Here is a 12,728-nt window from a genome sequence, read left to right as displayed (position 1 = left end):
CAGAACTTCTGTCACAAGGCAGCTATCTCCAGTGGCAAATTTGGGGAGATATTTAAAAAGCACCTAATGCTCTTAAAAACCCCCAAAACAATTGCTTCCTTAATAAAAAGTCTGAAAATTTCTTCTCGTGTTATATTTGAAATACCCTTTGGTAGTGTGTGAGCAAGGGAGACGGGGGAGCAGAAGATCCTAAAACATTTAGGTTCCAATGCCTAAAAGAGAAGGTTCCCCCTGGTACTTGGGTCTGGGCTGAATTTGCAGATATTCTATATGTTTCTCGACTGCATTTCTGTGCTGTCCCCATGAAAGAAGCAGCAATTCAGGGGCTTCCAAGCTTTCTCTCTCTTTTTTTGATAATCCCGGCATCGCCACTGTTTCCACCCTTATCTTCTGTTTGCGTGGTGTAGCATTTGATAGCCATGGGCCTTTCCAAACTTTCCTCCCTGAGCGTTTAAGGTGATGTTCTGCTTCAGCAAACCTCACAGGCCATTACCTTGCTAATTGTTCGAGTTACGGGAGTTCATACAATGGGGCGGATTGTCCTCAGCTGCTTGGAGCAGAACATACCAGGGCTTCTCCTGAAAAGGGAAGTGACCACATAACCTTCTTCCCTCAACCTGTTGCCAACATCGTGAAAAACAGCCTTTTTGTTGTTTGGCTCTTGGCTGACTCTGAAGCTGGGGCTTTGCAGATGTGTGCCTTATTATCAGCTTGTTGGCACAAAGCCCTCTCGCCGCATTGGAGACAAAGTGCTCCATGAAGTAAGCAGGCCAGACTTCTGCGCGCACATGATCACAGCAAATCCCATTTGGACAAGATCTGAAAGAACCTTCAAGAGAAATAGTCTGGATAATCTTCTCTTGATTTTGTTCTTTTAAACCCCCCTGAATTTGGTTACTTGTACAACTGAGTTAATAATAAAAAGTACATTCCTACAGCTTCGTATTAACATACAGTACATACACCGATTCTGGTAGGAAGGTCCACATGAGGTTAGGCTTGGGAGTAAGTACTCAACCTCAGGATAGTTTATAATCCCATTTTTTCCAATCCTGAATAACAACAACAACAACAATAATACCTACATGGAGAGAGGGAGTTAACTTACATGACGGGCCATGTTAGGGTCAAGTTCACAGAAATTTAGTATGAACACCAGGAATTAAATGACCCACATATTTTTTTTGCTTCATAAGAAAAAAGGATGCTTACAATACAGGTGACCCAGAGGGTACCAGAAGGTGTAATTCAAGCAAAATAGTTTATGCTACAATTAACAATTTAAAAACTAGTGTGGAGGTCGTTTCTCAAAAATTCAAATGAATTTTGTATCATGACAACAAAAAAAGTCCCCCTGCCACGTTTCTTGGGCTTGTGAGACCTTATCTACATGTTCTAGAATCTCAATAACTTTCTTCGCAAACACTGAAGGAAAACAAAATTCAGGATTTTTCATAACACCAAGCAGCCCTGAATTTTCAAGAGGACCCTATTATTAATTTTCTCCTGTTCTTAAAACAAGTTGTCATTGTTTAAATAGTGGTTGCCATTTTCTGTTATGTCACAAAATTTCACCCCTCCCAAATCCTTGGGTGTGTGTGAATTACAGCTCACGGGGGGGGGGGGGGAGATGGACACACATGACACTGCACACATCCCCCCCTGCATGGCTATTGGGGCTGCCTCCTCATAATGTACCATCTTATATTTGAATGGACTGTATGAAACCACATATTGTGCATTGCATGTTTTTGAAATGAAGGGAGCAGCACTCCCTGAAAAAAGTATACAGTGGTACCTCGGGTTACGTACGCTTCAGGTTACAGACTCCGCTAACCCAGAAATATTACCTCAGGTTAAGAACTTTGCTTCAGGATGAGTACAGAAATCGTGCTCCGGTGGCAGCGGGAGGCTCCATTAGCTAAAGTGGTGCTTCAGGTTAAGAACAGTTTCAGGTTAAGAACAGACCTCCAGAATGAATTAAGTACTTAATCTGAGGTACCACTATATTTTTTTATAGATAGGAAATCTGTGAAACAATGTGCTGAGTTCTTTTTTAGGCTTCTCACCACCCTTCCTGAACCAAAGATGTCCATAATAAGTAATTTATGTGAAATTTTATGAAAATGGAGAGTCAGATATGGTCCAAAGATGACTGCACCTTCCTAATGCACTGAGTAAAAAGTGCCTAATTTTGCTTCCATTTATTCCTTCCTATTAAAACCTTTCAATGTGTGTAATTATGCTTGACTTGATCATCATTATGGAATTATCTCTGATAGGGATTCAGCTGTGCCGTCCTCTGAATGAGCTACTCTGAATGTTCTTCGGCTGCTCAGAATGTTCTTGCTCACTCAACCTTATGCACCAGATGTTTTTTTTCAAGTTTTATTAAAGTTGGTATTAGTAATGTCGCAGTGGAGAAAGTTAATTGAGCTGGATACTGGTCGTGTTCTTTCTGTCCTCTTGTAAAAAGTCTGGAATTCTGAACTGACAGACGTCTAACAAAGGCAACTGTCTTCCTGAAATATTAAAAGAACGTTGGAGTAGCCAATGTTGTATCAGCGGGTGTGTTTTGCTGCAAGAATGGGATCTCATGCTCGATCTTCTTTCGATTTGAAATTTCCACAGCTGCAGACTGGATGTAAAACAGCACAACAAGGTGGTCTGTTGTTGCAAGGGATCCAAAGACCTGAGGAATTCTCAGGTGACAGATTCTGGAGTACCATGGAGAAGGTTGCAGCCTGTGTGTGGACTGTGGAGTGGGATCACACATCTAGGCTCCACCCACCCAGTGGAGGCTGGTTCACTAGGGATACTGCAGCACAACACAAAGTTATCTCTCATTTCCATGTTATTTGCAAACTCCACTCCCCCCCACCCCAGAAATGAGTGCTAAACACATGCTATATTTTGCTGTATTTCTGGAAGTGGCATTTTTTTTTTGTCACGCGAAAGCGCAAACGTAATGCAGAAATTAAACAGTTAGGTAAATGTCAAGAAAATGCAGCCCAAGGCACTAATCTCCTCACATAGTGAGTTTGCAATCTCATGTTTTTAAGGGTTTCTCTGAAATCATATTGATGTTGTTGTTTAGTTGTTTAGTTGTGTCCGACTCTTTGTGACCCCCTGGACCAGAGCATTCCAGGCACTCCTGTCTTCTACTGCCTCCCGCAGTTTGGTCAAACTCATGCTGGTATCTTCGAGAACACTATCCAACCATCTTGTCCTCTGTCGTCCCCTTCTCCTTGTGCCCTCCATCTTTCCCAACATCAGGGTCTTTTCCAGGGAGTCTTCTCTTCTCATGAGGTGGCCAAAGTATTGGAGCCTCAGCTTCACAATCTGTCCTTTCAGTGAGCACTGAAATCATACCCGTGGGCAATTGTCAAAGTTTCCTCACCGGAAAGATGAGTGCTTTTTCTCCAAACATGACTCCCCTCTCCTCCTCCATGTGATACTTCTCTCCCCCCCCCTCAGGATAATAGTAGTAGTAGTAGTGGTAATAATAATAATAATAATAATAATAATATATTATTTATACTCCGCCCATCTGGTTGGGTTTCCCCGGCCACTCTGGTCAGCTCCCAACAGAATATTAAAAACAAGATAAACATCAAACATTAAAAACTTCCCTAAACAGGGTTGCCTTCAGATGTCCTCTAAAAGTCAGATACAGTAGTTGTTTATTTTCTTGACTTCTGATGGGAGGGCATTCAACAGAGCGGGTGCCACTACCGAGAAGGCCCCTTAAACATATGAATGGAATTCACTGCTTCTTGGTATAAATGAATCAGCCATACAAGATGCAATATATAGCAGCCATTAAAGGCTTCTTCACACAGTTTTTTAAAAGGAGAATAGCTGAAAATGTGGCTATTTGAATAGGACAAAGAAGTACTTATACCAAACAAGTATAATCAGTGCCTTTTCTTTTTCCTAGAGAAAAAGGTGCCAGAACACACCTTCCTCAGAAGACCCACCCCAAAGACGATCTTTGAGGCTTGTTGAGGCTGCTCTGCTGAGGCATGGAGAGAGGTTTCTGTGCCTCAGCTGAGGAGCTTAACAAGCCCCCCCCCCACACCTATTTAGCTCCTGTGAACCGGAGCAGCATGGGAGCTTGATCAGCTAAGACACGGTTTCCCCATGCACCAGCTATAAGTTGGGAGGTTGACAAGCTTCAGCAAAGCTGAGCTGCGCGTCCAGCTTGTGAAGAGACCTTCTCTGGAGAGTGTAGAGGATGTTCCCTTTGGGATCTGGAGAGGATCTCATCATGAGCTAGAGGCGCAGTAGGGCTTTGCTGAGGCTGGTCAGTTCTCTCCCCACGAGTCCGGTGCCCAGTTGAGAGGTGCTGGAACACCATTCTGGAGAGTTCCGGCTGGAAAAAAGCCAGGGAGATGGAATCGACTGTTTCTCCCTGTTGAGCATGCACTGGAGAGCCACTTTATGTTACATTTTGTAGGTGTACGCTTCACATGCTTCAAGTGTACATCTAAAAATAGAAAGCCTGAGATGCATGCGCATTTCCAAAATTACACACCACTTATGAGGAAACCATGATTGGCTGTAGCCGCAGCCAATGCCATCACTACAGGGAGGGCAGTGGGGGCCTGCCCCACTCAGGGAAATTCCAGGATCCTTTCCTGAACTCTCAGTTTTCATTAGAAAAACAAGATGCTATCCCAGTCTTCTCTAAACTGGTGCTCTCCAGATTCTATAGTGTGTTCTAGCTGTTCTGAAATTATTGCCTTCCCCTTTAGACTGTCTCAGAAGAAAATGTCTAACTAAACACTAGTGATGGAAGGATCTGTCATTTTCACTTCCCCCTATTTCTCATTTTCCCAATCTTAAATTAAGTTCACCACATTTCTACATGAACTTTTGTAAACACTGGTTGGAGAACTGCATTGCAGAATTTGCAGGTGTCTACAGATGGCTGCGTTTCAGTTTCAGTTCAGCTTGATCGATTTGTCTTTAACTGGGATCTGAATTCCTCCCCCTCCCTACGGAAGGCTTTCTGTGCAATTGTGAACTTCATGTGACTTCTGACTATGTGGGGAGCCTATGCACCTACCATTATATGCCCACAAGTGATCCTTTTCAGACTGGCACAGTGATCGGACCCAATGGTGCCTTGCAAGAGCAGTCAGACCAACTCAGGATCCAATAGATGCAAGGCTGGTTCAGTCCCTCCTCCTCTCTCCCTCAGTAATACATCGTTCCAGGGCCTTCTGACTATCACAAGTGGGGAATTTCACCATGACACACCTACCTCTCTATTCACCCTTACATTTGGAGGGTGGAAGGGGAAGCTCCTCACAAGGAAAGTAATACTTGCTTCACTCCATTGGCCATGGCCAGGGGAAGGCAGACTCAGATACCAGAGCTGGGCAGAGGGGACACTTGTACGCAACCCAATTCCCTCCAGTCCAGCAGAAGCTGGAGTTTTGGATTGTTCTGCCCATCTTATTTATAGGTCAAAGGGAAAAAATATGGACAGCTGGCCAAGCCCTGACCTAAGAGATACAACTGACCACAGAGATTGGGCTGTTTTGGTCAAAGGACGTAGTTATTATGGAGAACATAATTGGGGCTCTGTAATGAAAATAATGCTGAAACCGGCACCGCTCCTGAAGCCAACAGTCCTGCGTATTTGATAGTTTGTACTCATGCGATTAATTAGTTCTTGGAAGAGTTTTCTTATCTTGCGTAGGAAAGAGCAGGGACTGGGTAACTGAGTGGAGTGTGAAAAAAAATTTTTTTAATGGTCCCCAGGCAGCTGCTTTGGTGTGGGCCAATGTTATTAGAGATAAAGAAAGGCTATGCATATAGGGTAAAGAAATGTTTAATTAGTTGAGATAGACCTACAGTGCTTTAAGAGTCAGGCCTTGCTATCTTTTGGTGCAAGGTGGCGAACCTAGAGGCAACGTTAACTGTGCACTAGCTTGCTATTTCAGCAAAATACAAGGTAGAAGCCCTTGCTATTTCAGCAAAACACATTAGGGTTTGAAGATCTAAATGACTTAGGCCCCCCCAAATATTTGAGACTGTGTCGCCCAAATCCCTCTGGATCCTACTAGATGTTAAGGTCAGCAGAACTTTCCTCTTCTTGGTGCTTCTATCTTCCTCAGAAATGGGGGTGGCGGTGGCCAAGGAGAGGGCATTATCTGAGATAGCCCCTAAATTGTCGAATTGCCTTCTTGGAAAGACGGTCCCGGCTTCTTTGCTATGCAGCTTTCAGCAGATGCTGAAGACACAAGCCTTTGGCACCTGAGACATGTCTTTCCAGGACCCATCCTACTCCTACGACTGCAATCTGTTGTAACTGTGTTTAATTTTGAATTGTTGTAACCCTCCCTGGGACCTGCTGGTGAAGGGTAGGTAATATATATATGTATTTTTTTTATTAGTCGTGGTAGAAATAGTAGGAATACTCTGAAGGTGTGACTGTTGCATCAATCTTTTCCAGCAGCTGCAGAAATGTGGAGCATGCACTGGTGGTGTGCCGTCTCGGCAGTGGTAATCACTGTTGCTAAACTGAGCACAGAGGGCAAAAGTACTCCATCGCCCAAGTTCACAAAGATAAAAGTGGCTGGCATGGAAGACGGTGATGGCCTTGCTGCATCTGATGCTTCACCCACTGATGACAACCATTTCACTGAACCAGCAGAGACAAGCGACTCCACCTTGGAGCTCTCCACTCCAAACTACGCCTTCCGAACAGCCACCACTCTCTTCCCTTTTGAAAACTTCACCCTCGACTCATCCGACTTCTTCTTTAACTGCTGTGATTGCTGTGCTGCCACCCCAGGGGAGAAAGGCGAACCTGGAGAGCGAGGATTGCCAGGTATGGGAAGGCAAATGCACAACTGAGTGATTTATGATGGCCTTTTGTCATTCATATTTCCAGACTGAAATAAGCAGGATGTGTGTGTGTGTGTGAGAGAGAGAGAGAGAGAGAGAGAGAGAGAGGAGGGAGGGAGGGAGATAAATAGGTGCAAACATTTTAATAATCATGTCAAGCGCTGGGGAAGAGAGATGCGGTGCCATGATCAAGGTAAAGCTAGAATATATGAAAATATAGATTTTTAAAAAGGCAACACAGGATCTGTTTGTCTCAAGCATCTGGTGGAAGTATACTGCTGCTGAAACAGTTCTTAAATTATTTGGGGGCTGGTGAGTAAAAAAGAGCAGCTTGCTGAAATCCTTAAGCCCTGCTCCTCAATTTTAACCAAGTCACCCCTGTAACTTTCTGGGAGAGCAGTCCAAATCCGCTTTGGGGTGGTGGTTTGGATTGGGAAGAGTTGCCCTTCGTTCCAGCTCTGCTGTCCTCCTTTGGCCACCTGCAGGGTCACTGGAGCAGAGTGTCAGCAGCCAGCCAGCAATAAATCACATGGAATAAGTGAAGTTAACTCTTTATTAGAAGAAGCAAGGTCCACTCAGGAATACCAGGTCTAATGGGTACACCAACTCTTCTCAGTTGATCTTGCCCCTATGAGGTAGTTGTGGAGACTGAAAGTCCTTGCCTTCCCTATGAGGTAGTTGTGGAGACTGAAAGTCCTTGCCTTCCCACAGCTGCCTAAGTCTCCTCCTCTCCCAGATTTTCCCAAGCAATCAGAGAGAGGAGGAGAGCTTGTCGCAGCAGGAGGGGGAGATACCCTGGCTTCTTCACCAACCTGACTCATCTTTGCCTCTTGGCCTCCTTCCTCTCCTGCTTCTGCTTCTGGACTTCTCTCTGCCAGAGGCTCTTCCCGCTCACTGAACCCTGTTAGCTCTTCAGCTGCCAACACCTCCTCCTCCCAGTACTCTCCCTCTTCTCCTTCTGAACACCGCCAATCCCTGGGCTCTGAGCCTTCTTTCCCTGGGGATTCCCTAGCTGGTTCCTTCCACCATTCCTCTGTATCTGGCCAGTCCATGACACAGCTACTCCTTTTGTCCACTGCATGTGGGCATTCTGGGCAATGGAGGCGGATGTTGAGCCAACTTGGGGTCTATTGGATCCTGAACCAATCTGGCTGCCATCACATGATGGCAGGAGGCCTGATCCAGGCCTGATCACTGCACCAGCTCCATGCCAGTGCAGTGATCTGCTTGCCCTCCCTTTCACCCTGGCTGCTGTGTGTGGCAGGGCTAAAGATGCAGCAGAGTTAAGTTGTCTCCCTAAAACAGTACCTAAGTAACTAAGGCGGCTATCACAAAAGGCCCCTTCTTCAGGCCCTTCTGTAACTTGAGCATTCCTGTATTTATCTTCCATTGCTAATGACATATACATCTCTTTTAGGATTTCAAAAGTCTGCTAGTTTGATAACAACAACATCACGGAGTAATCTTCATTCTTATTTAGTGTCTGTGAAACTAGATGCAGTGTAAAGGATAATATATTAATGCCTTGTTGGCAAACTTGTGTGGTCATGCAACTTGCTTCCAGGGGAACAGGCCTGTTGCTCTGTTGCAGCAAAAGCAACACAACATCTTGTGAAGCTTTCGAGACCAACAGCAATCTGTCACGGCGTAAGTCTCATGAGATATTGAAGCGGTTAGCCCTCAAGATGCTACAAGACTTTTTGTTTTGCTGGCAGCAGATATTTCAAATGTCCACTCTGTAAATAGGTCTGAAAGGAGAGGCGGGAGAAAAAGGACTTCAGGGTCTACCAGGAAGTCCTGGACTACAAGGTGTGCGAGGATTCAAAGGAGACAAAGGTATGGACACTGATGAAGTGAACTGTTTGAGAAATGAATGGGGATTGTTTTGCACAGTAATGTCTTTGGAGCGCAAAATGAAGGAAACCACAACTTTCAGGCTTGAACCTCTTTTTTCAGCTTCTGACCTCCAATAGGGTTAGCACCATCAGCATCATCTTGCCCTTCACCCTCAGGTTCCAGACTGGGTTACAACCCTCAATGTTAAGAAAAGTCTAAAACAACTTACAATCACAGACACTGGCGTAGCATGGGGGGGAAGGGGTCCAAAGGGTCAGGTGCCTTGGGTGCAAAACTATTGAGGTGCAAAATTTCAGAAGTAGGAAAAAAAATAGCACACCCTCTTCCTCAGCCTGTGCCACTCTCAGGAGGCAGGGAATACTCTTCGTTGCACACCCTGCTGCTGTTGCTGGCAGTAGCAGCAGTTTTGTGGGCGCCTTGCCCCCAGATCTTTAGATGAGGCTGAGGCAGCCTACTGAGGAGGAGGAGGAGGCGGGTGTGCTTGAGTCAGATGAGGCCAGCCAGCCAAGCAATTAACCAACCAACCAACCAAGGTTGGATGTCCAACTGTCAGGGATTGGACTACCTGTGATTCCTGCATTTCAGGGGGTTGGACCATATGACCTTGGATCAAACTCTACAATTCTATGATTCCAGTAGAATTTATTCTATTTGTCTGACCATCTTTGTATCAGGAAACCTTCTTTCACAGGTCACAATTAACCGACGGACAATTGAATTCATGAAATGTAACCTAAAATGTTTATTCGGACTTACTATATGTTTGTTTGGAATGAGATGTGCCCTCATTTTAAGTGAAAGGCAAGAGATGAAATGTGATGTATAAGTCATTTGACATGTAGGGACATCGCAAAGAACACCAATAACAGAGCATTCTATTGTAAAAATGTCACAGGAGATAAAGGAGAACATGGAGCCCAAGGAGCAAATGGAATCCCTGGATTTCCAGGCAAGACAGGAGAACAAGGTATGCCACATTAAATTTGATGAGAGTTAGGGAGATAGGGCTGTTCATAAGGCATAAGAATTTTACACTCTCGTTGAACCCAATCTCTTCCATTGGCCACAAGTTGTCACCATATGCCCAGCTGTCACATGTCAATGCTAAGCACAGATTGTATACTGCTTGTAGTGGATCAGTGCCGAGTTCTGGGGTGGGAGGTGGATGAATGAGTGAGGCCTGATGACAAGGGAAAAGAGGCCCAGAAAATCACAAAGCCATGTGAAAAGTGAGCAGATAGGAGATGGAGTAGGATACGAAGTTACAGGAGTTGAATATATCTATCATCTATCTATATCATCTATCTATCTATCTATCTATCTATCTATCTATCTATCTATCTATCATCTATCTATCTATCATCTATCTATCTATCTATCTATCTATCTATCTATCTATCTATCTATATCTATCTATCTTTATCTATCTATCATCTATCTATCTATCATCTATATCATCTATCTATCTATCTATCTATCTATCTCATACTGTTATAGTTTGGTAAATATGTTTGTACATGTGTAGAAAGAAATAATCTAATAAGAATGCTGACTGAAAAAATAAAAGAAACATAGAAATAAAGACATGGCAAACAAAACCATTCTGGCTTTACATGTGGCCAGAATGGAGGCAGTAGCTCATACTGTAACTGGCTAGAACTTGGAGAAGAAGCAGGAAGGAAGAAAAATCTGAAAGGAAGTGGTCTTCTTCACCAACAAGCAGTTACTAGAAGAGAAGGAATCAATGAGGAGTAAGAACAGGTTGCCTTTCAGCCCCCCCCCCCAATTCAGGTAGTGAATTGCAAGTGTCGCTGTTTACTCCCAACACATACTGGATCATTTTGCTAGAGAAGCAACCAACAGCCCTCCCTCCATGCCTCCCTCGTGTCAAATTATGCTAACTTCACCCTTGAAACATTCCAGGTATTTAAACGAAACACCAGTAGATGGGTTGCTACCATTTTGCTATGGCACCTGGTTGGGAATGACATCCTCAAATTGCAATTACTTGTAGTCCTGTGCTTCTCTTCAAGTTTCTCCCCCCTTTTAATCACACCAGGCTACACAACCCTTCTAGTCAATACAATTACATCATCACAAAGTTCCTTCCCCGGTGGAGGGGCTCTTGGATCCCCATGACTTCACATCAGGGGCACCAACCATAGGGGGTATGGTGAAAGGGGCTTCGGCCCCCTCAATATTTGTGGGCAGGGGGCTGAGCCCCCCCCAATATTGAGGGGGCTGCCATCCCCTGCTGCTAACGGGAGAGTGTTGGTGCACTGGGTAGGGGTGGGACATGTCATGTGACACCGTCCCCCCAATGCGTGTATGTCTGTGTGTGTGTGTGGGGGGGCAAGTTGGTGCCCCTGCTTCACATGTACAGTTCTATGCCTAATAGACCTTTGCAAAGAATAGGATCCTCTTTTGTGAAGGAGGGGCCAGGGAAACCAGGCAATCACACACCAGTGAAGCCCTGCATCATGTTCTGGGAGATGTGTGAAGTATTTGGAGGGGGCGCTGCGAGCCGACTTCTCCTTGGAACAGCTGAGAACTATCGTGGTCCTCAGATGTTCCCAGACCCAATCTCACCACACGTTCCTCTCCCTCACCAACCTGCTAATAAGTGTTGGAAAGCTGCTGATAAGTGTTGGAAAGCTGCCATATACCGAGTCAGACGATTGGTCCATCTAGCCAGTGTGGTGTAGTGGTTAAGAGCAGTGGACTCGTAATCTGGGGAACCGGGTTTGCGTCTCCGCTCCTCCACATGCAGCTGCTGGGTGACCTTGGGCTAGTCACACTTCTTTGAAGTCTCTCAGCCCCACTCACCTCACAGAGTGTTTGTTGTGGGGGAGGAAGGAAAAGGAGAATGCTAGCCGCTTTGAGACTCCTTCAGGTAGTGATAAAGCGGGATATCAAATCCAAACTCCTCTTCTTCGTCTAGCTCACTATTGTCCACAGTGAGTGACAGTGGCTCTCCAGTGGTAATAGATAGAGGACATTTCCAGGCCTACCTGGAGACGCCAGGGATTAAATCTGGGACCTCCTGCATGCAAATCAGATGCTTTGCCACTGAGCTACGGGCCCTTGCTATTCAAAGAGTTTTTGCATTGGGATTGCTCCTCAGCATTTATTTAGGCTAACCAGCTGTGCTGAGCAGGGAGGAGGCCTGCAAGAAATTAGCTTGTGGGTTAATTCATGAACTAGGCTGCAATGTCCCTTGTGGTTTACGTGACCCCATGACCCTATATTTGTGTCTTTTCTATTTCTAGGTGAAATGGGATTCAAAGGAGACAAAGGAAACTATGGTCTGCCGGGCGCCAAGGGGCAAAAGGGCAACAAGGGTGAAACGTGTGAGAACGGCACCAAAGGAGAGAAGGGAGATAAAGGGGAGCTAGGCTTGCCGGGGATCGATGGGGAAAATGGGGAGAAGGGAGAAAAGGGGGAGCTTGGGGAAAAGGGCTACTGTGGAGATCCTGGCGATAAGGGCGATAGGGGAGAACGGGGGGAGATTGGGCCCAAAGGAGACAAAGGTGTCAAAGGAGACATGGGGGTTGAAGGGATCCATGGGATGGATGGGCAGAAGGGAGAAAAAGGAGACCAAGGTTTTAGGGGGGACAAAGGTGACCCAGGGCCAATTGGGATAATGGGACCCCCTGGGGTGAAAGGAGCGACCGGCTTCAAAGGAATCAGGGGACCCCCTGGGAAGAAAGGAGCAAAAGGTCCCAAGGGGTCAAAGGGCGAGATCTTAAGCCCCCCCAGATCAGCTTTCAGCGTTGGCCTGTCCAAGCCTTTCCCACCTCCCAACATGCCCATTAAGTTTGACAAGATTCTGTACAATGACCAGGAAGATTACAATCCCTCGACGGGGAAATTTAATTGCACCATCGCTGGGGCTTATGTCTTCTCCTACCACATGACCATCCGAGGGCGGCCTGCCCGCATCAGCATTGTGTGCCAAAACAGGAAGATGGTCAGGTCTCGGGAGACCTTGTATGGGCAAGAGATAGACC

At 45.6% G+C, this 12,728-nt stretch overlaps 1 protein-coding gene across 1 annotated transcript in view; it reads left to right on the top strand.

Annotated features, from left to right (window-relative positions):
* The first annotated feature begins 6,483 nt into the window (after nucleotides 1-6,483).
* OTOL1 (otolin 1) overlaps nucleotides 6,484-12,728 on the top strand; it is a 7,255-nt gene continuing 1,010 nt past the window's right edge. The window contains exons 1-4 of the mRNA XM_083442307.1: nucleotides 6,484-6,844; nucleotides 8,608-8,697; nucleotides 9,614-9,685; nucleotides 11,988-12,728. The exon at nucleotides 11,988-12,728 is cut by the window's right edge and continues 1,010 nt beyond it. Of these exons, the coding sequence (XP_083298433.1) occupies nucleotides 6,487-6,844; nucleotides 8,608-8,697; nucleotides 9,614-9,685; nucleotides 11,988-12,728 (1,261 nt within the window). The 5' untranslated portion in view covers nucleotides 6,484-6,486. The remainder of the gene's footprint in view (nucleotides 6,845-8,607; nucleotides 8,698-9,613; nucleotides 9,686-11,987) is intronic.

Source organism: Podarcis tiliguerta (assembly GCF_965153285.1).
Source record: "Podarcis tiliguerta genome assembly, chromosome: 5".
Classification (NCBI taxonomy): domain Eukaryota; kingdom Metazoa; phylum Chordata; class Lepidosauria; order Squamata; family Lacertidae; genus Podarcis; species Podarcis tiliguerta.
Note: the sequence above shows the minus strand (reverse complement) of the source record. Positions and strands in the feature narration are given on the sequence as shown.